The sequence below is a fragment of the Fusarium sambucinum genome, chromosome II, assembly GCF_050947815.1.
Source record: "Fusarium sambucinum isolate potato_lamoka chromosome II, whole genome shotgun sequence".
In the NCBI taxonomy this organism is placed as follows: Eukaryota; Fungi; Ascomycota; class Sordariomycetes; order Hypocreales; family Nectriaceae; genus Fusarium; species Fusarium sambucinum.
The window spans coordinates 6,906,137-6,933,400 of record NC_139293.1 but is presented as its reverse complement, the minus strand read 5'-3'; the positions used below and the strand labels follow the sequence as shown (position 1 = coordinate 6,933,400).

Here is a 27,264-nt window from a genome sequence, read left to right as displayed (position 1 = left end):
TGTGATTATGTTTGGTAGGCGGTTGCTGGTGAGATGGATTGATGTATAGTAGGTTTCCGGGGAGTGATGAGGGGTGGAGGTTGATGTATTTTATGTACTGTCGAAGACTTTTTCACGTGTCGTGAGATGAGTGACGATGGTTCTGACAATGAGATGGCTAATGCAGGCACGTGTAAGAAGTGTGGTAGTTGCCGTGGAGTTGCAGCTAATGTTGCTGGATTTTGGACTCACTGTAGAAATGAGCAGCGAGAGATGAGAAATCAAGTACAAAGTATAGAACGAACTTGGGAATCGCAACACGGATGTTATATAGGTAGTCTCGAGGCGTTTAAACTGAAGCAACTGTGCTCCGCATATCGAATTCCTAAACACGGAACGTGCCTCGGACTACAGCCGAGAGGTGTCTCCACGTCACTAGCACCACCGGACCTGGGGAAGATAAAGTCATCCCCATGAAATCATTCTACATAACGCCGAGATCATTTCACCTCGTACTGTATATTGAAATCAAAGACATCAAGTGCCTGTCCGTTTAAATTATTCATTAAATGAAACCGTGCATCGTAATCCCTTCGTCGCATAGTCACGAAATAGTTGCTAATAGCAAGTGATTGACCTCTGCAGCGCTTCTTACAACAACGACCTGCCATTCTAGCAGACGGACATACAATTCCCATACCGAGTGAGGTCTCAACTCGGTGACTAAACCGAACGGCCATCGTCCGCCCCGCTCGGTAGCCATCGGCCTGGCTCGGGTGGAAGGAGTGAAGCTCATGGGCTCGATGCAGTCACCTAAGTACTAGGTAGAGAAGATCTGACACTAAAAGAGATTCAAGGTGAACGAACAGCATGTGGGGAAGGAGAGAAGGTGGCCAACTACCGTGATGACCCCGATGGGGGGGTACTTTGATAGCTGGAAAAGGTACTTATAGATAGACAAGTTCCCGCCAAATTTGGCGTTAGCTGTGGGTGACTCAATGTATTCCTTTAGCTGAGCTCAAGTACCCACGATTGGGGTAGTTTCCCTCTAAACAATGACTGCATCCCCTGGCAATTCATGGCTTAGGCTCTTGACTCGGTTTTCGACCGAGTACATAGTCGCAATTCGCTTTCTATCATTCTGGAAACCTCACAAGCATGAACGCTACGCTCTTTGGACCTCGGTTGCATTCCGAAATAGCTTGACAGAAACTCTCGGCCTTGTCCCCCGAACCGCTGCGACTATCGAGCCGAGGATAAAACGCTGCCTCCTTCTGCATATTACGCATTCTGGCCAAGTAGAATTTACCATCAATAAGTTATACGCTAGACGCAAAATCCTGGTAGAAGACCATCAAGCTACCTGTGCTTTCTCACCTACCTACTCTCGACCGTGGACCCGGATATACCGATCGAGTAACCGAAGCAGATTGTACCTGCCTACAGAACACTGAGCACCGCTATAAGCCAACTTCGGAGCCATCATCCGAACACCCCAGCTTTTTTACTACCATTTCGGACTGACATCCGACCGCCGAGGAATAAGGCACATGTAAAGAAAGGTATCAATTCTCGCAAGCAATGATTACTCGATGATATTAGGTAACGATGAAATATTTCCCCATGCGATTGTGTATTGATTACTCGAATGGACACCGTAGGGAACCAATTGCCATGTCTCTTCATGGAAGCATATTGCCAAACATCACATTACGTGATGTCAAGTCATAAGGGCAATGTTGTAATCCGTAGAAGATTATTTCAGGATAGGAGATAACAAAGCGTATAAATAGATAATAACATAGGGACCAGCATGACTTTCAAGCGATCGTCCATAATGCGCCTGCCCGGTGATAGATCTCATGCTATGAGTTTCAAGATGACTTCGAATCTTATGAATGAACAGCACAACAGCGTGAGGGATAGATGCATTGGCTAATTTGGATAGAGAGCTTTTCAAATCTGAATAGTTGTTAATCTATCAGTTTACTCACACCCGCATGGTTGCGGGTATACCGACAGACATTCAACATTCCTGAATTACACTAACACTGAGATTGTACGACAAGAGCAAAAAATCAAAATGAAAGCTTGTTCATCTTGTATGATTGTCAAGTAAGAATAACTACTCGATTGTAAAACGGGTGTGAGCGAGTCAATGGGGAAGAAGCCATCAACAAAGACAACAGCTAGCCCCCAATCGTCCAAATCCTTCGCAGACACCAGTATTCGCCAGTCCATGTGGATATTAGGGATGACTCTCTAAGCCGTTCCCTCAACGCAGGATAGAATAAGAAAGCAGTAATTCACACATCCAACTCCTAACAACAAACAAATTGTACATGGCTCTGTAATGGATATGACGATCCAACCAACATAACGATAGCCAGACATCAATGTTCGACTCCCGAACTAACTTGTTCTTCCCTAGCACAGCTTGAGAAAAAGAAACAGGAAAGAAATTGCAGAGCTTCTGCGTCAAGAATTGAGCGTCTTGGTCATCATCTTCTGCTTGTTCTTGTCAGAAATGACCAAAGCCCGCGTCTCGAACATCATTCTCATGGTGTCAACTACCCGATAGAAGCTGCTAGCAGCCCCTCGCTCCTGTGTGAATCGGATAATGCTGAGCGGCTGCTTCTTGCCATGTTCAATCACCGTGATAATTTCAGCTGCGAAGGATACTTCTTTCAGGTTCAAAACTAAAAGACCAGGTTAGTACGTAGTGATATGTGCTAAAAAGAATGACGTACAGTTCTTATCTGCGACCCGTGCAAAGATGATGTTCCTTTGCTTGTCTACTTGGATGTCCCGAATGCCATACTTACGCCATTCCCGTAGAAGGATAGTAACCTCTTGTCGTGCGCGTCGTCTCGAAATAGTCATGCAGATGTGGTCTATCGCTGGCTTGACTCTGAACAAACGCGCGAGCCAGTTCTGCTTGACCTCGATGTTTCGTACTGGCCCGGAGTTTGACTCATGCCACCTGGATTGTGGTACCTTTGTTGAAGTGTTTGTCTTACTAACGACACTCAACTCGACAGAAGGACGCTCCTCCTTTTCATCAGGCTCTTCTGTTGAAGTTAGATTTAGTTGCATTTTGGCCTTTAATACGGAAAGTCACTCACTTGCGATTGACATAATGGAGTCCCTTTGTTTGTTGCTCTTCCAGAAATTAAAGTTGAATGCCTTCTTCTTAGTGGGAGCATCTGTTGCAGTAGAGTCGCTTCGCTTGCCGTCGCTAGAGGTTAAGTATGAGTTGCAATCTTGCCAGTCGACAGATTCTCGACCGTGGTTAGATTCGACCTTGGAAGCACGTTTGAACCAGGACGTCTTCTTTTTCTTCACTGCCGTAGAATTACCATGTGAAGAATGATCCAGCAATGTTGTGTTTGCAGACGTGCCCCCATCCCGGCTGCGTTGAGACGCCGAATCCGGCCCGGGACGTTGAGTTAGGGGAGCGGCATTCCCTTGTTGAGGTTCAGTCACCTTCTTTCGCACGTTGAGAGGTTTAGGCATCTTGACAGGACTCTCGTCTCCTGGTGAATGTACCACCCGAATGCTGTTCTCGACTTGGCTAAGGTATTCAATGCCAAGAATTCTATCCACCCCTCTCTTTGTTGGCGTGTGAGGAGGGGCTGACACGATACGGGCCTTGTCGTTAGATGTGACTCCTGTTTCGTTGATAGATGGAAGAGCTAGATTCATCTTCGATTTCTGATGATAAGCCGGGGCTGAGACGACTCGGCGCTCTGCGTGTCTCATGAAAACGACTGGCTGAGCAACTTTGACTTGTTCGGCGCGCAGCTCCTCCAAGTGTGAGTCGCCAGTTGTTGGTCGTGAACCGATAGGCGTCGGTGCTAGCGGATGTTCATCGTGGCCTTGTGGAGAGGTGGGAAGAGGTGGAAGAGGCCGATTGCTGAAAGATTTGGCTGATAAGTCAAGAATGTCTGGAGCCGATTCTTCCGGAGCGTCGATAGTAAAAGATATGGGCGTTGACTCGTACTGGGTTCTATCCGGTTCGGTAAGTGAGCCAGCAATAGAATCTTCCTCTATCAAGGAGCTTTTAAAAGCTTCATCGCAATCCTTAGCAATGTTGCTGCTGAAATGCCGCAGTTCTTCCTTGAAGATCTCCGATGCATATCGTGATCCCAATGCTATTCTCATTGCTTGACTGGAAGCGCGTTTTGTGTTGACTTGAGGCTCATGCCTGTCTTTGCATTTTGGAAGGACAGTGCTCGGGAGTTCTGGAATATCTGGGGTAAATGATCGAGCCATCTCGAGCTGGTAGGTAGATCCTTGTTCTGTGACATAAGGTGGCACAGAGCCACTCCTATTGCCGTTGGTTGAAGTGGACCTCTTCCGAACGTGCGTGAAGTCGACTCCTCGTTTGTGGCGCGTGCTGCGTGCATGTGGTGTACCTTGTCGGCTACTATGCATGGACGATAGTGAACCTCTCGAGGATAGGAGGCGCCCTGTGGTAGAGGTACGAGTTGATGTTCCACGTCCACGGCGCGCACTTGATCCGCTTCGAAGCCGTTTTGGTTGTCCGGTGTAAGAGCCATTGTCTGTATAGGCGTGACGATCAATATCCAATCTTGAGTGACTGGTCTTGGAATTGCGAGATCGCAACATACCGTCTTCTTGGAGAGGCTCGCGGCTTGCGGCTCTGTCTGGCTCAGTAGCATTCGAGATCACAGTGAACCGTGAAATAGAACGTCCATGGCCATTACTACTCGGCTGCGTAAATTCACAAGTTGACACACGTTTCTTCCATGTGCCTGGTTTCATGTGGTGATAGTCACTCGTTGAGTGAGCAATTTCGGGCTTGAAGTCTTCTAATTGTTGCTCGCGGTAGCGATACAACAGCCAATAGAAAGCCTTTTGATCGTTGGGCCTGGTCGAATTTAGCGCTAGAGTGGGCAGAAAGAAGGCATGGTGGACTTACTCATCGCATGTGAGCTTCAGCTTCAAATCGTTCTCGCTGAACATATGCCACATAGACCGCAGCTGGCGAACCAGCTGAGAATCCACGTCTTTAGCGAGCACAGGGGTGTATTGAAACCCCTTGCGTATATCAGGAGGTTGACTATTGAGATCGTCGAGATTGTCGAGATAAGCGTACTTTTTGACCAGAGGATGGCGCCATATCTCTTTGAGGGTAATGCGCCGGTCAGGGTTAACCTGCAGCATTCGCCTGATCAAATCCTCGGCCTCTGGGCTAAGGAAACTTGGTATTTCGTATTGACCTTTCTTCGTCCTAGCCATCATAACGCGTAGGTCCGGATCATCAAATGGAAGAGTGGCAGTGAGCATGGCAAAAAGGATGACACCCATACTCCAAATGTCGGCTTTGTCGCCCCGATATTGCCGATTCTTGAGAAGTTCAGGTGCTGCGTAATGAGGACTACCACAAGCTGTAGCAAGCTGGTGAGTGTCGGTTTGGTGGAGAGCAGCCATGCCGAAATCCGCAATTTTGATTTTGAGGTCTGCACTGATCAATATGTTCTCAGGCTTTAGGTCCCGATGGCAGATGTTGAATGAATGGCAGTAGGAGATGGCGCTGATGATTTGTCGAAAAAAGTAGACGGAGACTTCCTCACTAAGGCGACCCTTCAAATTGATAAAGGTGAACAGATCGCCTTGATCAATATATTCGAGTATCAAGTAACTAGATTGTCAGTACCAGCAGGGAAGAAAAAGGATCGGCAGTGCCTACACTTCTGAGCGATTCTCCCAAATATCATATATCTTCATGATGTTCGGGTGCTCAATGAGCTTGAGAATAGCCACCTCTCGTTCGATGGCCATAGGGACACGTATCTCGCCGTCAATCTGATCCGGGAGATTATTATCCCATTTGCTGAGAGCGGCTAAACTGCTATCCTTTACAAGATATGCCATTCGTCTGTTGACAATCTTGACGGCGGCTAGCTGGTTAGTTAGATTGTGGCGACATAGTCGTACACGTGCAGATGAGCCTTTGCCGAGCGTCTTGCCTAACTGCCAGGGGCCGATGTGCGTCTTATAGTTCTTCTTGCTGTGACTGCTGCCCGAAGAATCATAAGATGCAGCCGAGTGTCGACGATCGTCATCCATCTCAGTAGGTGGTTTCAGGGTAGGTTGTCCCTGTGATTTTGGGCCAGTCGACTGTGGTTGCACAGGAGGAGGTCGGCCAGAAAAGTATGCAGCGGGATGCCCATAGCTCGCGCGTGGGGGGTTGTTGACAGTTGATGTGGGAGGGCAGTCGTAGCGTGGTTTGTACCGATGGGTTTCCTGAGTGGGATATTTCGAGTTGATTCGGTTCGAAGCTTCAGATAACGGTGAGCGGACATTCGAAATCATAATATCCGCCATTGTGATCGCTGCGGCTGTGGTAAATCAGCACATAGTATTCGCAGCCCGCAGTCGTAAGCCTTTTCCAAATGATGAGGATGTCAAAACGATGTTTGCGCGTAGAGGTATCGATTATTATGATAACTGCTATTAAAGTCACAAACACGGGTGAGATAGGTGAACAGATAGGTAGGTAGGTAAAGTATTGGTGTCTAGCAAACAAACCACACAATGTCTGCGACAGTCAGAAAGATGGCAGAGCAGCGAAAGAAGGAATGATGAGAAACGAAGGCGCTGAGTGAAAGAAAGTGGAACAAGAATTCGGAATCCAGGCCACCGCACCGCAGATGAAGAAGAAACAAAACAAGAGGCAAAGTCAGCTTGGGGCGATGGGAGAGAAGTTGCCCAACGTGGAATGCAATGTTGGCAGCGAGGAGAGATGCTTAGCAAGGCTGGTAGTGCCGGTGATGCTAAGGGAGAAAGGCTGGAATACAATACTTGTATTTGGTTGGCATTCGGCTGGCATCTGCCACCTGCATACACCTGCCACTATCAAACAGCACACGCTCAGGTATGATATGGTGGGCCATCTTGGTAAAATAAAGCTGGCCAAAGCTGAAATGGAGGGGTTTCTCTTCCACCAAGGCATCTTGATGCATTCCAGTTCTTTATGCTGTTCGAGACTATGGTCCAATAATAAGACTGTGCGAATGCTGCCGCGAAGCAGGGAGAAGGCAAAAAGCTTAACGAATAGCTCTTCAAAACGCTATATGAATAGCTATTCTATTATGACGCGAGCGCTTTGGAAACTGATGCGCGACACCCGACGATGCAAAGATGTTGATAACTATACCACATCATGAAGGAGGTTTTTCGATGTCGGGAAACGTGCGCTAACACCAATACCCCTCGAGAAAGAAACCAAGCAGGGGTCAAAGGAGGCCGGAATTCCTTCTTAGCAAACCCCTTTTTTACTCCAGACTTCTGGAAGCCGTCCCAACTCACAAGAGTAGAGTCACCCATGGGTAGATAGGTTGAGAAGCACGCTCAACGGATATTTGCGCCTAGATCCTCGTCGATTGTTTCCTTATCTAGTCAAGAGAACAGAAAAAAGGCCTCCATCTTTCTCCAGCAATCATCAGATATGCGGCCATGGAGAGCAATTCGAGATGGAGTGATGAAGTCACCTGGCAGGAACTGGAATTCTAAGGGGTGATGTTGTCTGACTCCCTTTCAAAGGGGGTGCTCGGCGTCCAGAATGACTAAGCTAGATGGGGCTGGTGTAACAAAGATGGAGGTATGTATTTCATTGTTAAGACTTTCGATCATTTCATGAAGAAACGAGATGCTCTAAAACAGTGAACTTTCGGTAATAAAACAATATCATAGGGCCACAAGGCCATGCTTTCAGACAAGATTTTAATACAACTCTATATCAGAATAAAAGCTCTGCAGAACTCACGACAATGGCGGACACTTTCTTCTTCCTTACCCGACAAACCCACCAATGTATAACTTAATGAATTGGAACTACTTTGACGCTAGTATACAGTTGATCGAGTAAAGACTATTTGAAGAATTAATGTTATGTATTAACATAAGTAATGATAACAACCCTCGGCATAATCTACTTATGTACTGTATGATAAAGGTTGATACTGTACAAAGACGCTTCTTCCCTTGCCGTAGCGGAGTATACAACTGCTTTGGGTAGGTAGACGGGTATGGTTCTAAATGGCAGCATGTGTCTGTTGACTGCCTGGGTACCTTATTTGCCTACTAAGTCTACTAAGGTAAGTAGGGTACTACATCTTATATATGGATGGGAGCATGTGGGAAGACAAAGAGTTGCTACATGTTTGATGCCGCAGTATTGAGGCCCCATTCTACAGGTACTATCTAGGTTAGTACCTACCTAGGTAGGTACCTATGGGGGAGTGCTAGTACCTACCTACCTACCCCACCACTTTAGATCTAAACCAGTGCCACAATTGCCAGGCGCGCATGGACGCGGTTTGAGCGCGTTCAATTTCCATCAAACAATCATTTATGTATCCTTGCTACGGCGTCCTTAGATAGCCTTTCAGGTGCGTCGGTGTCTTGTTTGACTTGAAGCGACATAAAATTACACACAATCCCCTGAATCTGCCCTATTTGCAAGGTGCTATTTACCTGTTACTGCCATGGCACCAGAATCGTCTCGTCGTCGCAGGCGATCAGATACCGAGAATTCCGACAACGACAACGAATACCGACACGAAACCGGCTCCCCTAAGCGACAAAGACTGAACGATGATGCGAATCGCGGTTCAGCCGACACAGAGCCCCGACAGGCAAATGGCATATCGAGTGAACACAACATGAACAATGCCTTCCAGCCAGGCGCTATCGTTAGAGTCACCGTGGAAAACTTCGTCACCTACGAAAAGGCAGAATTCCTTCCGGGACCACATCTGAACATGGTTGTCGGCCCAAATGGTACTGGAAAAAGCTCTTTGGTTTGCGCCATCTGCCTCGGATTGGGTTACAGCCCGAAGCACCTCGGACGTGCTGGCTCTGTCAAAGAATTTGTCAAGCACGGCAAAGACATTGCCACAATAGAAATCGAACTACAGAAGCGAGCAAAAGACTCCCAAAACTGGGTTGTCAAGGTACAGATTCGACGAGAGCAGAACACTCAAAAGTGGTGGTTGAATGGCAAAGAGACCAGCCACAAGCGGATTCATGCGCTGATGCAGAAGCTCAAGATACAAGTGGACAATTTGTGCCAGTTCCTTCCTCAAGACAGAGTTGTTGAGTTCGCTGCATGCACACCTGTGGATCTCCTGCGCGAGACCCTGCGCGCAGCCGCCCCCGAAGAAATGCTGTCCTGGCAAAGGCAACTCCAAGAACTTGACAAAGACAAGAAAGAGCTGGAACAATCCACTCACGGCGACGTAGAGACTTTGAGGAATTTGGAAAACCGACAGCAAGGCCTCCAAACAGACGTAGACAGATTGCGAGAGCGCGAGGAGATTGTGGAACAGATTAAAAACCTCAAGTCAGCTCTGGTCTTTGCCAAATACACAGAAGCCCGCACGAAGTTTAAAGACGCCAAAGAAAGGAAAAAGTTAGCGGAAAGGTCTTTAAGACGTCTTGAACACGATGCTGGTCCATCGCTGGAAGCAGTAAATACGAAACAACTCTATGCTCAACGCATTGATGAAGCAATCTCAGGAAGGAAGGCTGCTTTGAAAAATGCAGAGGATGCTACCAAGAGACTAGTGCGTGATGCGAACACCGCCTCTGAGAATCTCAAAGAGTTTGAAAACAGCATCGAAGCGGAGCGCAAGGGATTTGATGCTAAAAGAAAGGAGCTGTCCCAGTCAAAGTCGAGGATTACGTCCCTACAAGCTGATCTGAGGAACCGTCCTGAGAAGTTTAATCCTTCGGATTTCAACCAAAGAATCGTGAGGGCTCCTACTCCATGGCAGATGTGACATACTAACGCTTGTGTAGCGAGGAGAAGAACACAGACAGAGGGAATTAGAGGCAGAGCAACGTGAACTGTCCGGACAACGTGAGGACATCAAAAACAAAGGCAGATCGTTCAACAACGAGATTCGACAAGTCGAAGAGAACATCAAGTCGTTAGAAACTCAGCAAGGCCAACAGCTTAACTTCATGCGAAAACATTTTCCAGATCTGGCAACGGCCTGGGATTGGATACAGGAAAACAAGCAGGTGTTCGAAAAGGAGGTTTTCGGCCCGCCTATGATCAGTTGCTCCATCAAGGACGAACGATATTCAGATCAAGTACAGTCTCTCTTGCAAGCAGATGATTTCACATGCTTCACGGCACAAACCAAGAACGATTACAAAAAACTGTCGGATGAGTTATATCGCGTCAAAAGCCTGTCTGTCGTTATTCGCTCATGTGCACAACCACTCAGCGCTTTCCAGCGGCCAGTCAGCATGGAGGAGGCAACCGATTTGGGACTTGATGGGTTCGCTGTCGACTTTGTCGAGGGTCCAGAGCCTGTTTTAGCGATGCTGTGTGCTGAGAAGAGGCTCCATCAGTCAGGTGTTTCCCTACGGGATCATAACGATGCTCAATATGACCGCCTAGTTAAAGGCGGTAAAGTCAGTTCCTGGGCAGCTGGAAACCAATCTTTTATTGTCAGAAGACGTAAGGAGTACGGACCTCAGGCGATGACGGCTGTTACCAAGAGTATCCCTCCGGGAAGATTCTGGACCTCACAGCCTGTCGACGGACAAGAAAAGCAAGAAATGAACAAGCGGCTACTAGAATTGAACGGTGAGAGAGATATCTTTAAGGAGCAGTACCGCGAGTTGCAAGCCAGGATCCAGGCCATTGAGGACCAAAAGAATAACATTCACGACGCCATTGTGAGTCGCATATTTTTCTTTTCTGTTTATCAGTGGGAGTGCGAAATGCTGACCAAATTTAGACACAACTGAAGGCCGAAAAGAACACTTTGCAAAAGGAATATCAAAAGTGGCAATCCCTGCCCGAGAAGATTGGTAAGTAACACGATGGAAACCACCGACCTCTAGGTGTGCTGATATGGGTTTAGAATCCGAGGAACGTTCCAGAGCGGCTCACGAACAATCCTTGCGGGATGCACGCAAACGAATGGTCGAGATTCGATACGAGTGGGACGAAGCCGTTCTTCGCAGAGCTCAATTAGTCCTCCGCCATAAGGAGGCAATCGATAATATTCGAAAAGCGCACCAGGCTCTTCTTGAAGCCGAAATTCGTGGGATTGAAGCCCATTCCGACGTTGTTGGTCTCAAGGCTCGAAACTCTCATATCATGGAACGCCTCGATACTGAGAAAGAGACGTTGAAACAAGCCACTGAAGATGCCAGTCGAGCCCGAGACGAAGGCAACCGTCTTTCTGAGACAGTGCAACGAATGATTGACAGCGAACCCGAAAAGCGTGATCTGTTCTCGGAGCTCTGCGAAGGAAGGACTCCTGAGGCTATCCAAGATGATATTGGAGCCGAGGAGGCTAAGCTAGAGTGCATGCACATGCCGAATCCCAACGTGTTACGCGAATTTGAGAAACGTGCTGAAGAAATTGCTCGGTTGACACGTCAAATGGCTGGGTCAACCGAGAAACTCAATGGCATTACCCAAGAAATCGAAGAACTGAGATCAAAATGGGAGCCTCGACTTGACGAACTGGTAGCCCAGGTTAACGACGCCTTTGCATACAACTTTGAGCAAATCAGTTGTGCTGGCGAGGTTCGTGTCCACAAACCAGATGACTTTGACGCCTGGGCTTTAGACATCATGGTTCGTTTCCGGTATGTATTTCTTCTATTCCTGCCCATTATCACTCGTGATCGCTTTAGCTAACAATCCCAGTGAAAACGAGACGCTACAGCAATTGACTGCACATCGCCAGTCTGGTGGCGAGCGAGCTGTTTCTACCATCTTCTTCCTCATGGCCCTCCAATCTCTGGCACAATCACCATTCCGTGTTGTGGACGAAATCAATCAGGGCATGGACCCTCGCAACGAACGAATGGTGCACGAGCGAATGGTTGAGATTGCATGTCGCGAACATTCAAGCCAGTACTTCCTTATCACCCCAAAGCTCTTGACTGGCCTCAGATACGATCCAAAGATGCGTGTGCTTTGTATTGCGAGTGGGGAGCACATGCCCCGAGAAGGCCGTAAACTTGATTTCAAGCGATGCTTGAGGGTCCAAAAGGGACTCATGACCGCCTCCGCGTAGTTCGGAACCACCCCTTTTTCTTTTCTTTTGAAGTATTTCACGTGTAGTTTTAGCAGCAAGAGAAGTCATCTTGCAGGATGTGATAAGAGGCCAGGCGAAAAGGAATTGATACCATGATATTATGCGAGGAAACATCTTGTCAATATTAATTAATGCATTCGCATGATCGGAGTACTTGATTCGCCGCAGTAAAGCAGTCTTGGAATCTTGGCGATAGGCATGTACACTTTCAAGCAGCCTCATTCCATAGTTGAGGGATGAACGGAATACTTACTCTATGCATGTACTCGCACGACTAATCGTTCACAACAAGGTGAGAAGCATTAAAAATCAACAGCTTTTCAATTTTGAACCAGACAGTACATCATTTATTCATTTATCTTTCTCCCATACATGACCACACTCTCAAGTCAAGACTACATATATGTTGTAGTTACAAAACCTATGCCCCCTATGTCTTCCAAGACCCCTTTGTGACAATATAATTGAAAAATAGAAAGGTTCCTTGTTTTACACAACCTTTTTTGAGAACCAGGCAAAAAGAACAAGTATAACGAGTATAACGACCTCTCCCTCCAAAGCGAAAAGCGAGCGGAAGGGAATTAAAAGAGATAGCCCTTCTTCAAAAGAATTAGTTTTCAGAAAATTCGAACACGTCGAAAAGTGGGAAGAAAGAAAAAAGACCACACGCGAAAATGACAGAGCTGTCACTGAAGACAACTGAAACTCCATTCCACCTTTGCGAAGATCGGGATGTACAGACATTGACCATCGACCATAAATCAAAACGAAGAGGGTGGGTATATTTGTGTCATGAAAGCGTATCGGTATCCAGGAATTACTTGCGATTAGGTGTGTCGAGGCTTGTCCCCGTCATTGTGGTTTTCCTCCGTGTCAAGTCTCTTGCGCCAATCCGCCAGACTCTCGCTGAGGCCGACGCCAACAGCGGTATCGCTTTCCTTCTTGGCGCCTGAGGATCCATCGAAGTCAAAGTTGGTGCTCAATCGATAGTTCTTGTTGGTTGCCTCCCACTGGCTCCGAAGGGTTTCAAGCTCGTTGGCAAGGCTGTCCAGGGCTGCGCTGTTTCTAGCTTCCAGACCCCCGTTTCCGTTGCCGTTTCCATTTCCATTTCCATTTCCATTCCCGTTTCCGTTTCCGTTTGTGCTTCCATACACACTCTCGCCTTCGGAGCTCTCCTGTCTCGAATGCCCTAAGCCTAGGCCATTGGCACCGACAGCCACTTCAGAGTTCACACTGGGCACTTGCCGGCTACGCCGACGGTAATTATCAACAGAATGCTCAACCTGGTCCAGCAGGAGGGCCACCTTTTGCTCAGCGTCGTTTGCACGCTGCTCAAGGAGAGCATTCTCAGATTGCAGCTGCTCTAGATCCTTTCGATGGCTGTTCAGCCTTTGTGTGGCCGCTTCGTGATGCTGATTGGTCTCCTGTAGCTCTGTTTGAAGGCCATCAAGTCTTTGCTCCATTTGGGCTGCGGACTCTTCAAGCTCTATCTCGAGGCTTTGGATTCGCGCTTGGAGTTCTGCTTTCTCGCCCTCCCAGTTGGCGGAAGTCGAGGATGTTCCGGCTTGAGCGTTGTCCTCGAGATCTTCTATCTCTGTCTTCAAGCGGGCATTTTCCGTCTTGTACCGAGACAATTGGTCTTTGAGTTGCTTAAGCATCTTCTCGGTGCCCTTGACATAATGCACGGCGGACTGATAGTCACTCTCCAGCTGCGACAGTTTCTCGCGCCAAGCCGCCTCAGACTCTTGGACTTGAATGGCAAACGCTTGCTTTGTTTCTTCATGGGCGGCAGATGAACTGGCGAGCTGAGATTCAAGGTCACGAACTCGATTCAAGTCAGGCGAGTTGGCCGGTGAGTTGATCCGCGGGTTTGTAATACCACGAGTGCGAATAGAAGCGGTAGGGCTTATGCCTCGTTCGCTCAAAATGTCCTTGAGCGCATTGTGCTGCACGGTCATGGCATTAGTCTCGAGTTGCTGAGCAGCTAGTTGGTTCTTGAGATCGGTATTGGCTGCCTGTAAGCTTTGCGTATCACGCAAAGCAGATTGTAATTGTCTTCTGATTGTGACACCTTCGCGACTTGACTGTTCCTGGTATTGTTCGAGCCCGGCAATACGCTCTTCTGCGCCACGTAGCTTGTCGGCTGCCGCCTCAACTTCCTGCTGGTATTTCTTGACCAGTTCGTTTGAGGTAGCGAGCTGGGTCTGCAGAGCCGCAACTCGTTCGCTATCCGCTTTGCTCGGGCCAGAAACATCTCGAGCCGAGATCTTATCAAGACCTGCGAGAACTGCCTGCCGGGTTGTTCGAACTTCTGCTGCGTGCTTCTCCGAAAGTTGCTCAGCATCGCGAAGACGTTGGGTGGTAGCTACAAGCTCGGCAGTGCGAGCTTCGTGCTCAAACTTAAGCTTGTTGAGCTGCGTCTCGATCTTCTCGCGCTGATTCCGTTCTTCTGCGAGCTTGTTCTCTAGAAGGGCTGTAGAATCCTCAGAGGCTACGATAGCAGCCCGGAGAGAGTCGAAAGTGTCGCTATGGTCTTTCGAGTTCCCAATAGCTTCATGGTATTTCTGCTCCATGTCGTTCTTCTCGATACGGAGCAGTTCGACAGTAGCGGCAATCTCAGCGCGAGCTACTGAATGTTCTCGCGCTTCATGTTGGGCAAGATGCAGTTCGGCCTTGAGTCTCTCAACCTCTGTCGACGTTTGCTGTTTGTAGCTTTCAAGTTCTGCCATGCGTTTCTGGGCTGCATTCGAGGTGTCATCTGCCAATAGGCGAGCCTTCCTCTCCGAGTCGAGTTCGCTCCTAGCGGAGTCGAGTCGTGATTGAAGGTCTTTTTGAACATGCAGCGCAGAAGCAAGCTTCCTACTCAGCTCACTCGACCTAAGCTCAGAGTCATCCTTGGGACCATCGAGCTGCGGCGTACTTGCCGAGCTCCCACCCAGGTGCGCCGCGAGTTTGGCCTTGGAATAGATGGCTTCTTGGATGGCGGCATCGCGTTGCTTCTCTGCCTCGGCAATCTGCTTGGCAGCGATAACGGCTTGCTTGTCAACTGCGGTCTGGACATTGGCAAGCTCGGATCTCATTGCTAACAAAGCCTCTATGAGTGGTCGATCCTCATCGTCGAAAGTCTCAGTGGCCTTGTTGTCAAGCAAAGGACTATACGAAGTGTTGGGGACGTAGCCAGCCTTCCGTGCCAGCTCCAATTCAGAAGCATACCAAGCATTTCGGTTTCGGGCAGAGTCCAGCTCCTTCAGAAGAACGACTGTTTGCGAGTTCCTTCCCGATGACCGTCTATTGATGTTATTGCTGGGTTGCCTTGTAGGGACTGGTGGTGAAGCTGGCCGAGGCGCGATTGTTGGTTTGATCGAAGCATCTGACGTACCATCGGTCGGGCCTTGAGGTCGACCTTGCGGGACTTGTTTAACCTTGGACGCATCTCCACTCACTTGATCCTGCCGTGAAGCAACACGTGGTGGTTGTTGGACGGGTGTTCGTTGGCCGTTGGATGCAGGGCTATCAACCTCGCTGATTACTTCTCGTGTGATCGGTGAGCCAGAGTGCATCGTTCTTGGCGAACCGGAAGCGCCACCACGTTCTGCCGATTGCCCCCGAACTCGCGCCACTGCAGAAACGTCCACGGTAGGCCTAGCAGGCATCGGGCCTTGGGGAGGGGGGCCCGACGGAGGCATCGCTGAGGCTCTCGGAAGCTTTGCGTTTGCGACAGCGGGCTGCGAACCTTCAACCTCCACGCTGTTAGGTGGCGATCGATGACCGTTGGGTGGAGCAGATGGCGCTCCCACAATCATCTTTCTCGAATCCGATGGGCCGTTTGATCCGTCTCGTGCAGGGTACGGGCGATTACCCTCACTAGCACTCGGTCTACGTGAGCCTTGCACTCGCGCAGGCTGCGAAGTCTGTGGCGCATCGTTCGGGTATCGAATCTTTGAGGTGTCCAGAACATAGAGGAGTCCTAGGTCGCTGACGGAAGCGGTTGCTGAACTTGGCTCTCCACCAAGAACTACGATCGATTTACCAACCGTCGTCATACTGTGGCCGGAGCGCGAGGAAGGAGAAGGCCCCATGTTTTGAAACGTGTACCATCGTCTCGATGAAATCTTGAAAGCCGCAAGGTCGCCAAGATCTGTCCCTTCCTCAGTCCTTCCTCCAAAGACGTACATGACATCGTCTACGAGAGCGGCGGCATGTCCTTCTCGCGGGGCTGGGATATAGCCAATGCAGTCGAATTGAGACCATTTGTTGATCGCCGGATCGTAGCACCAAACGTCGTTGAACCACTTGAAACCATTCGTACCACCGAAGCTAAGATTCTGTCAGTAGCCGTTCAGCACTACTTGCAGTCAATACTCACAGATACATCTTGTCATTAAAGGTTATCATTGTATGATTAGTACGAGCTGCCGGCATCTTAGGGCTTGTCTCGCCATGGACTAGGATTTCCCAACGATTGTTTGGCATCTGGAGTTGGTTGAGATCAAATGCCGAAAGGTCGTTCATAAACAGCCCCTCAACCTGACCTCCAAAAACATAGATTTTAGAACCGAGTATATTGAGGGAATGTCCATAACGGCCCGAAGGTCGTGGTCCGGACGGCAGGGCACGCGACCATTGTCTCGTTGCTGATCTGATTAGCGATTAAAAATGTATAGGTGCAATGAAGCTTACAAGTATTAAGAAGATAGAGCGTCTCGTCAAGAACATCAGACTCGTCGATCTTGGTATCTCCACCATACACAATGAAAGCATTGCCAACAAGCAAACTCGAGTGGCCGACTCTTGGGCCGGGGCCTTCAGCAGTTGTCGCCAAGGGATAGCAGGCCATGTTACCTCCTGCCTCAATCATCCATAGGTCACCTTTGACAGTAGAGCCGTTAATTAAACCGCCCATCAAGTACACATCTCCCTCCTTCGATGACACGGAATTAACAGCGGCCCCGTATCGTGGGAATGGTGGAGGATGGGTGGAAGTATATGTTAATCGACGTTGTGACCAGGGGTATAACGATGCATTAGGCCCATTCATGGGAGGCCCATTTCGTAACTGGGTAGTGTGTTAGCATTCAAAACTGTAGAGGAAATTGCATAGAAAACTTACAGATGGGTCGCTGGGTTGTTGAGTTGACTGATCAGCACTTCCACCACGGCGCCCATGGCCATGGTTTTGTACAGGCCCAGGTCCCTGATCAGGGCTTCCGGCCGTGGCTTCATTTTCTATTGAGTTCACGCTTCCAGTAGGGGTTGCACGATGCTGTAAAGAGCCTTTTTCAGCAGCGCGGGCGGTGATGCTTTGAATCGACCCTTGGGAGCCAGAACCTGCGTCGCGGCTGGCAGATTGCGACTTGTCTGGGTGTTTCTTCGATTTGAACAGGAAAGCCATTATTTATCGCGAAGAGGCCGCGGTGCGGCAAGAAGTTGGTTCGAGAGCAGTATTTGTCGTCTTGCAACTAGGCAGGATGCAATGGAAGTCGCGGAAAATCGGACGTTATCGTGGTGTAGCGGTCGCGTGTTAAAGATCACCAGGAGACAAAGCGGATATTCCGACTGCGGAGGCGATCCAGCTATAAACGTAGAAGCAGGTACGGATATCGATATTCGAATTTCGAAATGGCTGGGCCAGCATTGGTGAACGTGCTGACAGAACACGAATTGTACTCTAGAGATTTAGAGATGTGGTCAACCTCCCGAATTACGGGGAGTCCAAGGTAGGGGAGGGGGGTTGGCCTCGGAGTGGACGATGCGCTGTCGCACGCTGTTAAGCAACAAGAATTTCTTTTGTATCGTTCTGCGTCCACGCAGTTGCTGGTTGTTTCAAATGGTCGTAAACATCAGGCGGCTTGAAAGGAGGATGAAAGAGTGACAATGCGGCGGATAGAAAGCCCCCGTTGGGTTGGCGCAGCAAAATATGTGAGATGGAAAAGCAGGTGGTGATGGTCAGGTACGAAATAAGCGACCAAAGCCTGCGACAGCTGCAACGGAACGGAAACGGGCAGCGCAGCAATAGATGGGGCTTAGTCCTTGCCTCTTCTGATGTGGATGTGGATATAGATTGGAGGACAGCTACATTGCTAGGTTGCTTATTACAGTAGCCTCAGTGGCCTTTCTACACATCGGTAGGTGTTAGGTTGGTTGGTACTCACCGGGCTGTTGTCTTGTGCTGTAAGGGCAGACAGACAGGTACTAGGTAGGTAAAGACCTAACATTCTTTTCTAATCCCTGGAACCGACAGCCAATCAGATCTTGAGCTTCGATGTGCCCCTGGGCGGCCCTCGCCCGGCCCATCATCCTGGACCATATTAGGGGTTCCATTCTGACCAACTTAGAGTGCCAATGCAACAGACTAGCCAACACTTTGCATGGACTTGTGTCTAAAAGTCGAGAGAAGCAGAAGCAGATGTTGATATTTGCCTAGATCTTTTGAGAACAAACTATATGTGGCACATGCAGTTGACAACAGGCATCGAGGCAAGATTATTACGTGATGTTCAGCTTTCACATACTTACCTAGTCTAGGTATTTATACATGCGTGGATATGAGGTGGTAGTGTCTTTAAAGTATGAATTATGGCTAACATCTCTCACAATTCAACACATATCGCAAAAACAAGAAGCACGGCAGTTATCAATCGCTGTCACAATCAGGATGCATTTTATTAGGCTGCTTGGTACGCCTTTCCGCGATTTGATGTCACATTCCGACTATTGTACTCGTTTCCGCAGGGCGTCTTTGTTCTAATGCATACAGAGAGGTAGTCTACTGTTTGTACTATTTTCTACAGAGTACGTATGGATCTTCCCTACCTCGAGAAGTGGAGATATCCCGATACCCAGCGGCTGGGGACAACATAATAATGACAAGGTCCATCCAATTGCCCACCGACTGGTGTGCCCCTTTTGTGCATGTGTTCTGTACCTGACAGGAAGCCACTTTACGAATTGGTCATAGTTTCAAATCCGCAGAAGAGCGCTTAAACTGTCACTCGTTCTATTGCCAATTAATGCTCAAGAAAGAGATGATCAAGCATTTGAAGGCACCCTGTACAGAGCCTTGGAACTTGTACGCAATCATTTGGTTTCATACTTATAAGTAATAATCTAACACATATATGTTAGTATGTATACCTTGGTAGGTACCTACCTACCTATATATCAATCATATATGTACGTACTCGCCAGACTACGCATGAGCGTGGGTTTAACTGCATATGATAAACAATACTAGATAATTGCAAGTCGATCTGCACCGACCTGATTTTATTGTCATGGGTGAGCGTTACTCCTATCATTTGAGGCCACTGCGTCACTATCACTTACATTATACTTACCTCCTAGGCACTTGCTGCTCCATGTTACTACTCTAAGACTACAGACACGAATAGCATTATTAAAATTTAAGAAGCTATCTACCCAGATAGTGAATGCTATGTAATCAACTGATAGTTGATTTGATATGGCCTCGAGAACAAATTATCGTTTACTAGATAGTACAGTATGTACATTAAGAAATGGAAAGCAGATCGAACCAGCATCCATATTTGTGTCGTTTCATGTTTCTCGGACGCTAACGTGGTCAAACTCAACGGTCTTAGTACCCATGCCAAGCTTCCCGGTGATTACTGCTCTTTTCAACCCCACTCAATTGCTTTTGTTTATTAACAAGGTGATGGAAGAAAGGGGCGAAACACTATCATCAGTACCACAGCGAATTGTGAGGGTGAAATCGATGCTGTGATCCAACTTTGAGGTCATCAGGTATATAAATAGGATTTTATATCGATTTCACATATTAAAGAGCGTATTATCCTGCTGTGTCATCACTCACCTGAACCGGTAGTCGGCTGTTGGGTCATTGGTACTGCCTTATAGTGGAAAACTCAAGCCCAAAAGAGACATATCGCTGCGGAATTGCAAAGAATCAAATTAATAGGCAATGGTGATGATGACAATGCACCCGAAAGAAATGTGCAGGTAGTATCTATTGGGCACCTAGTAAGTTATCTATAGGCAGGCATCTATTATCATTGAGTACGGAGTACCTATTTAGGGATAACGTGTAAAGAACTCCGATTTCAAACAAAACCTCCCGAGGTAGCCACGTGTATTGTCTCACGCATTGCACTCCTAATGGCCTTCTTAGTATCTAACACCTAGATTACCTTGGTACATTGTAGTTTGCCCAAGGGTACTAAGTAATTTGTACTTTTGATTGGCAACTCAGCGCTTCGTTGCTGGCATCAATGCTTCAGAGCCCATCTGATGGTGGTTGGCCAAATAACCCGGAGTTTTCCATCTACTCGAGTTTGAACTGGGACAACGGACTGGACAACTGTAGAGAACGGTACCTAACATGGAAACTGGTCAATACGGGACTTGGATTTACTACCAATGCAGTATCAATCGTTGCAATCAGATGGCAATTGAAAGTAACCAGTTGCTATGAGTGAAAAGTTCTAACGTCTTTTCTAAGATGCAAATTCTTATTCAGCATGTAAGCATGTAAGCAAAACATGCAGCCGGTCGCTGTTAGGAATTCCTAACTTTGGCGTTATCCTGGTCAGCCACATGGACTGTAGACCGAAACTCTAAGCCTCATATTTTACTACTTTCGTTCACCTTCAAAAAAATACCTACCTTCTGCACCCGACTAAATTTATCGACGAATTCAAGGAAGTATTCAGTCGCGGTCTCAATAAACCGAGCACTGATTCGCAATGCCGGCTTGAGCTACACATCAGAGCATGACAGCTGTATCGCTACAATAGACGTCACTTCCTCCACATCTCTTTAGCCAGCTACCCGCACCCGCCTTACTGCAAGCTCATCCGCCAACGCTAGACCCAAACTCCCGCCAACTCGTGCTCGTCACGACAACACGCGCTTCTTGGCCACAACAACACTGCTTCGTAGGCAACGATAATCCGCAATTATTAGGTCGCCATGGCGCTGCGATCCGATATCAACGGCACCTCTGCGCCCACAGCTGAGCCAAATGGAGTCGCCTCGGCCACGAGACCCAGGCCGAACGGCCGCTCAACCTCGAACGACGCTACTAGGAGCGACGAAGACGGCCAACGACCCTTGAGCGCACCAGGCCGCCGCAATGGAAGCATAGCCCTGGAGACGAGAGATGATATCGAGCACCATCAGCAGACGCGGCCTGCGAAGCCGTTGCTACTCAGATCGAAGAGTGACTACGCGCCACGGCCGATGGATGAGCCTGAGCCTATAGAAGAAAACATACCTGATTGGGGTGCTAGACACGGTTTTGAGGACCATTATCAATCCGAGGATATTATATCTCAACTGGCTAATGTGAGTTGAACTTCTCATTAATTCTTCCCTGTACGCTAGTCGGTCAGTTCCGGCGCACCCCAAGTTCTGTATCATGCTCGATTGACGCAGGACAAAACATCCCGGTTACAATGTATGCTGTGGCACGTGGGGAAAAAACACCATACCCATCTGCGGACTTCTTTACCCGGTCCATTTGGCCGCTTGGTTGTTCCTCCTGGGCTGTTGTGAATATCCTCACAAACACACACATACATACATGTACAGAACTCATGACAAGAACACTCCGTCTTCGCGATGTCTTCCAGTTTTCAACCCATTAATCTAACGATACTTTGCAGAATTGGTACATGTACTATACCGATAAACGACATGAAACGACAGGCAAACCGAAACCACCCCAGTACGAGCTGCAAGATTGGCGGCAAAGGGACAGGTTAAAAACAGTATCCGCAGCTCTTGCGGTGTGCTTGAACATAGGGGTTGAACCTCCCGACCAACTTAAGACCAATCCAGGAGCGAAACTTGAGGCATGGACGGACCCGACCGTCCCCCCAATTCAGAAAGCCCTCGAAAACATCGGCAAGGCCCTACAGGCACAATATGAAACTCTCGCGATAAGAGCGCGATATAAACAGTACCTGGATCCTTCTGTTGAAGAGACGAAAAAGTTCTGCATCTCGCTACGTCGAAATGCCAAAGAGGAGCGTGTTCTTCTTCATTATAACGGACATGGTGTTCCAAAACCTACCGCATCGGGCGAGATATGGGTTTTTAATAAAAATTACACCCAGTATATCCCCGTATCTTTATACGATCTGCAACATTGGCTGCAAGCTCCCACTATCTTTGTTTGGGATTGTTCCGAAGCTGGCAATATCCTGAACAATTACCACAGATTTGTCGAGAAGCACGAAGAGGAAGAGGAAGAAGCTGCAGAGCGTGATCCCAACTACACAAAGACAAACTTCCGGCCATATATTCACTTGGCTGCATGTGCTGTGAAGGAGAATCTGCCAACAAACCCTCTGCTGCCTGCCGATCTCTTTACTGCTTGTCTCACTACTCCTATTGAGATGGCTCTTTGGTTCTTTGTTCTACAAAATCCTCTCAAAACAAAGGTCAGTCCAGAGCGAGCGAAAAAGTTACCTGGCCGGCTTCAAGAACGGCGAACACCACTTGGTGAGCTTAATTGGATCTTCACCGCCATCACAGATAGCATCGCGTGGACAACGTTGCCGCGTGATCTATTTCGCAAGTTCTTCCGACAAGATCTCATGGTGGCGGCTCTATTCCGCAATTTCCTGCTAGCCCAGCGGGTCATGACTGTCTATGGATGTCACCCTCAGTCTTATCCTAAGCTGCCAGACACTCATCAGCATCCATTGTGGGAGACTTGGGACCTGGCTGTAGACATGGCGCTATCTCAGCTCCCTGCATTGGAGAAGAAGGAAAGTGAAGGCTATGATTATGAGTACCAGAATTCGAGCTTCTTCACAGAACAACTTACCGCTTTCGATGTTTACCTTACGAGAGGCGATGCAATGGCTCAAAAGTCGCCCGACCAGTTGCCTGTCGTGCTACAGGTCCTGCTCAGCCAACAGCATCGCGTCAGGGCTCTTATCTTGCTTGGACGCTTTCTTGACTTGGGTCCATGGTCTGTCCAGCTCGCTCTAAGTATAGGCATATTCCCATATGTTCTTAAACTTTTGCAGTCTGCTGCAGCTGAGCTGAAACCCGTCATGGTCTTTATATGGGCACGTCTCATTGCAGTGGACCTTTCTTGCCAGCAGGATCTCATCAAAGACAGCGGCTACAGTTATTTTGCACAAATCCTCAAACCTTCTGAGGGGCTGCCCGTTGTAGACAGCGATGAACACAAAGCTATGTGCGCTTTCATTCTGGCAATGCTCTGCAAAGACTACAAGAATGGCCAGATGGTTTGTAATCAGACAGACATCATGACTTACTGTTTGACACATCTTCAAAATGAAGAGAACCCTCTCCTCCGACAATGGGCTTGTCTTTGCATAAGCCAGCTGTGGCAAGACCTCCCAGAGGCGAAATGGCGAGGTATCAGGGAGAACGCGTACGTCAAGCTGGCTTATCTCGTGAGAGATCCTTGTTGTGAGGTGCGAGCCGCCATGGTTCATGCCATGACCACATTCCTTGGCATTCCCGATCTAACAGAGGAAGTGGCTCGAATTGAGGAGTCGATCGCATGGACCATACTTGATATGGGAAATGACGGAAGTCCGATGGTTCGTAAAGAGTTTGTCGTTTTCCTGTCACATTTCGCTGTTCGCTTTGAAAGTAAGTTTCTAGTTGCAGCTTACGAACAGCTAGTTGAGGAGAAGGAGTATCTCATCTTCCCTCCCCAAGATGACGGCCAGGAGCACAAAATGGGCTTGCATTACGCAAGGCCGGAAAACCGCAACAAGGATGGAACCATCAAACCAATGGCCCACGGTCTTTCTCACAACACCGTATACATGGCCTTATGGAAGTTGGCTCTGGTTCTTAGTGTGGATCCTCACCCTGAGGTACAGCGAGAAGCTACTATTGTGGTAGACTATGTTCACCACGCGCTTCTCAGCTCAAAGGTCGGTGCTCAGACGCAACTCGTCATGGCCGAAATTCAAAAGCGCGCGACAAGACTGGCAAATAGGCACATGACCAATACAAGCCAGCGGAACAATGCCATTGGTTCTTCCAACTCACAGCCATTGCCTTCACCTGGGATCTTGCGCCGAACTGCCAGTTTGCTCTTCCCGTCATTAGTCACCAATGAAGACAAATCGAGACCAACAACACCAACCCTGCCTCGATCACCCTCAATGAAACTGGTTTCGAACCAAGTGCCTGTGCCTCCCGAACAAAATGATCGCACCTCAGCGCAGGCATTATACAATGTTGCGCATGAGCCATATTCAGGCGCATTCAAAGAGCGAGATTTAACAAAACTCCCCACACTCCCACTCAAGAGCAGATTCCTAGAATGGTCCATTGAATACTTCCGTGAACCACAGATGAAACCAAGCGAAGCAGACGAGCCGGGAAGCACCGAGTACAACGAGCGGCTCTGGCGAAGAGCTCGAAACGAAACAATCTTCCGAGAAACTCAGCCATTAAAGCAACAAGCGGGAAGCCACAAGTGGAACAACCAGCTTGGAATTGTCAATAACGGGGCTCAGCCTGCAAAGATGACATTTCACCAATTTGAGGATCATCTTGCTGTCGCAGATGAGGGCAACACGGTTTACGTGTGGGATTGGAAGAAACAAGGTCGATTGAGCCGATTCAGCAATGGAAATCCAGAAGGTTCTAAGATCAGCGACATGAAATTTATTAACGAGGATGACCAAGCGATGTTGCTTACAGGATCTTCCGATGGTGTGATTAGAGTATATCGCAACTACGAATCGGACAGAGCCATTGAGCTTGCCTCTTCTTGGCGTGCCTTGACACACATGGTACCCAGCAACGTCAACTCAGGAATGGTGTTCGATTGGCAGCAGGTCACAGGCCGGGTCCTTGTTGCCGGTGATGTCCGAGTTATTCGAGTATGGTATGCGGCTTACGAGACCTGTGTCATGGACATCCCAGCGCGTTCGGGATCCTGCGTGACTTCTCTAACTTCGGATCAAATGACAGGCAACATGTTTGTGGCCGGCTTTGGAGACGGCGCTGTTCGCGTTTTCGATACAAGGAACAGACCTCAGGAGTCAATGGTACGCAAGTGGAAGGACGAATCAGATCGGCAATGGATTAAGAGTGTCCATATGCAGCGCGGTGGTCAGCGAGAACTTGTGAGCGCAAGCAGAAATGGCAAAGTCAAAATCTGGGATATCCGAATGGACAAGCCCCTGCATTCGTTCCAAACAACACGGGACACGCTCCGGACCGCCAGCACACATGAACACCTGCCGGTCTTTGCAGTGTAAGTATCAACTTCGGTGGAACCTGCGACTGGAAAGACAATGGGCTAACTTCTTATCAGGGGCACATCAGCTCATACCGTGAAGGTATTCAATCTCGACGGCCATGAGCTCTCAAGTGTTGAGCCTTACTCGAGCTTCTTGCAACAGAATCGTAGCTCGGCTATCTCAGCAACCGCATTCCACCCTCATCGTCCAATCCTGGGATGCGCTGCTCGAGGAGATCACCACATCAATTTTTTCACCTGCGAGAAATCCGAATCTATGTCCTCAAGTTAGCGTCCTTGGGGTAGCAGGTTTCACGTATAGTTAATAAGTCATGCGTCCAAGAATTTGAGACGGGATGAACTCCGATACCAGCATCAGGATGAGGGAAGGGCAATGAATGTTCTCTGTACAGTTGCATGTTGCATCATCAGGATTTCTTTTGATACCTATCGGCGTTATGGGGGAAGACAAGCGAGGCGATTCAAAGTTGCGAGTGAGATTGCGTTCTTCGACTGACGTGTTTCTCAGGGCAACATTTTATGCGACTCTTTAAGTTAGTTTCGTTAGACAAGTGAATGTGGCATTGATGGGATGTATAGTACACTAATACAAATTGCTATTAAGCATTCGTGAGCATGCATCTTGTGACATGACTGCGCTCCTCGAGAATTATCAGTGGCAGTCTGTGTTCCCTTTTACAATATCCTCTGCTAGGCATTTGTCGATATACAATTAATGCTTGTTCCATGCTCGTTGGAGTAACACAATTCCTACAATAGTGAGAACACTAAGCTTTCAGCATAATGGTCAGTATTGCTGCACTCAAGAATGCAAATATCAACATGAAGGGCCGATGCGTGAAAGAAAACGTGGATATCTTTTCTGGGTCCAGCAACTCGAAGGCGGTGGTGGTATTATTGGTTGGGTCGTGTGGTTGCAATGGTTGCGCGATGCTCTCTGAACCTTTGGGCATGCATCTAGCCTATGAGCCTATATTCCACGCATCCACGACGTTGTTGTCTCAAAAAGTTGATAGGACGAATAAACTGAAAGGCTTCTTGTGGATGCTGCAGCCACAGTTGGTAGGCCGAGACGGGGCTCTGGAATGGGTGAGTGTTGAAGAACTGGGGAGGGGGGTTGAGTTCGAACTCAGCAGTTATCTGCCTGTCTTACTTACATTCGTAGTTACGCGCTCTTGTTTACAGGCAAGGCAGGTCGGGTTCACGGCCAAAACATCCTATCATTTCCTCAATTCTGTTTAACGAATGGCTATAGTACCCAGGTGCAAATAGATGTGTACCTACGCCCCGAACAGGTAGTAGTATGTGTGTTTCTCTGCTAAAGCGGGTGCGTGAGATCTAATCGCTTCCCCACGTTCTACCATACCTTGTACATCCATGGTACATCGTCACCGAACCAAGCCACACCACGATGCGCCCGTTTAACGGTTATCTCAGGCATTGTGAGCCCATGTATCGTGGGAAGTGTGAACCCGAACTCCGGAACGAAAACACCGTTATCCTTACCTGGTTTGGTGGGCCTGGGAGCTTGCTGCATATACTATGCACCAAGGGTCTTGGGATACTACTTGTGAGGCGGGTTCAGCGGGGGAATGCGCGAAGCTAGGTTTGGCTATTATTGGTTACACAGAACGCCAATGTGTTGACGATGATACGTGCGGGGACCTAATGGAAGTAGGACTCCAGGCTTTTTCATGGTCTCCGATTACTTACTTACGTACTTGACATATCATCTGCGTGTACTTCACCCAGTCAAGTCTGGGACAAAGTTGCCCAAGGTCTTACTTACATGCCTAGGCAGACACTCAACTCGTGCTCATGCTCATCGAGGTTGAGGCGGGTGTCAGCAACCAACCATTCGGCAGTCTTACCTTATCGCCGGGTAGCCTCCAGTTTCTTTAGTATATAGCCATGCAGTAATCAAAATTTACACGC

The 27,264-nt window shown here is 48.3% G+C and overlaps 4 protein-coding genes across 4 annotated transcripts; 2 read left to right on the top strand and 2 right to left on the bottom strand.

Annotated features, from left to right (window-relative positions):
• Positions 1–2,457: 2,457 nt before the first annotated feature.
• FSST1_009225 (serine/threonine-protein kinase) lies at positions 2,458–6,333 on the bottom strand (the record flags this gene model as incomplete). The annotated part of the gene is made up of 5 exons (XM_083226181.1): positions 2,458–2,678; positions 2,730–3,050; positions 3,105–4,873; positions 4,925–5,647; positions 5,696–6,333. 5 exons carry the CDS (start codon positions 6,331–6,333, stop codon positions 2,458–2,460), a joined length of 3,672 nt encoding a protein of 1,223 aa, XP_083085186.1.
• A 2,162-nt stretch (positions 6,334–8,495) lies between these two features.
• Positions 8,496–12,059, top strand: FSST1_009224 (DNA repair ATPase SMC5; the record flags this gene model as incomplete). Its single annotated transcript, XM_083226180.1, has 5 exons — positions 8,496–9,761; positions 9,811–10,701; positions 10,764–10,836; positions 10,890–11,625; positions 11,687–12,059. 5 exons carry the CDS (start codon positions 8,496–8,498, stop codon positions 12,057–12,059), a joined length of 3,339 nt encoding a protein of 1,112 aa, XP_083085185.1.
• Positions 12,060–12,907: 848 nt separating this feature from the next.
• On the bottom strand, positions 12,908–17,472 carry FSST1_009223 (uncharacterized protein; the record flags this gene model as incomplete). Its single annotated transcript, XM_083226179.1, has 4 exons — positions 12,908–16,397; positions 16,447–16,714; positions 16,761–17,136; positions 17,191–17,472. The coding sequence occupies 4 exons, from the start codon at positions 17,470–17,472 to the stop codon at positions 12,908–12,910; spliced, it is 4,416 nt and encodes a 1,471-aa protein (XP_083085184.1).
• A 3,557-nt stretch (positions 17,473–21,029) lies between these two features.
• On the top strand, positions 21,030–25,600 carry FSST1_009222 (ubiquitin-binding TORC1 subunit KOG1; the record flags this gene model as incomplete). Its single annotated transcript, XM_083226178.1, has 3 exons — positions 21,030–21,404; positions 21,725–25,323; positions 25,384–25,600. The coding sequence occupies 3 exons, from the start codon at positions 21,030–21,032 to the stop codon at positions 25,598–25,600; spliced, it is 4,191 nt and encodes a 1,396-aa protein (XP_083085183.1).
• Between the last annotated feature and the right edge of the window lie 1,664 nt (positions 25,601–27,264).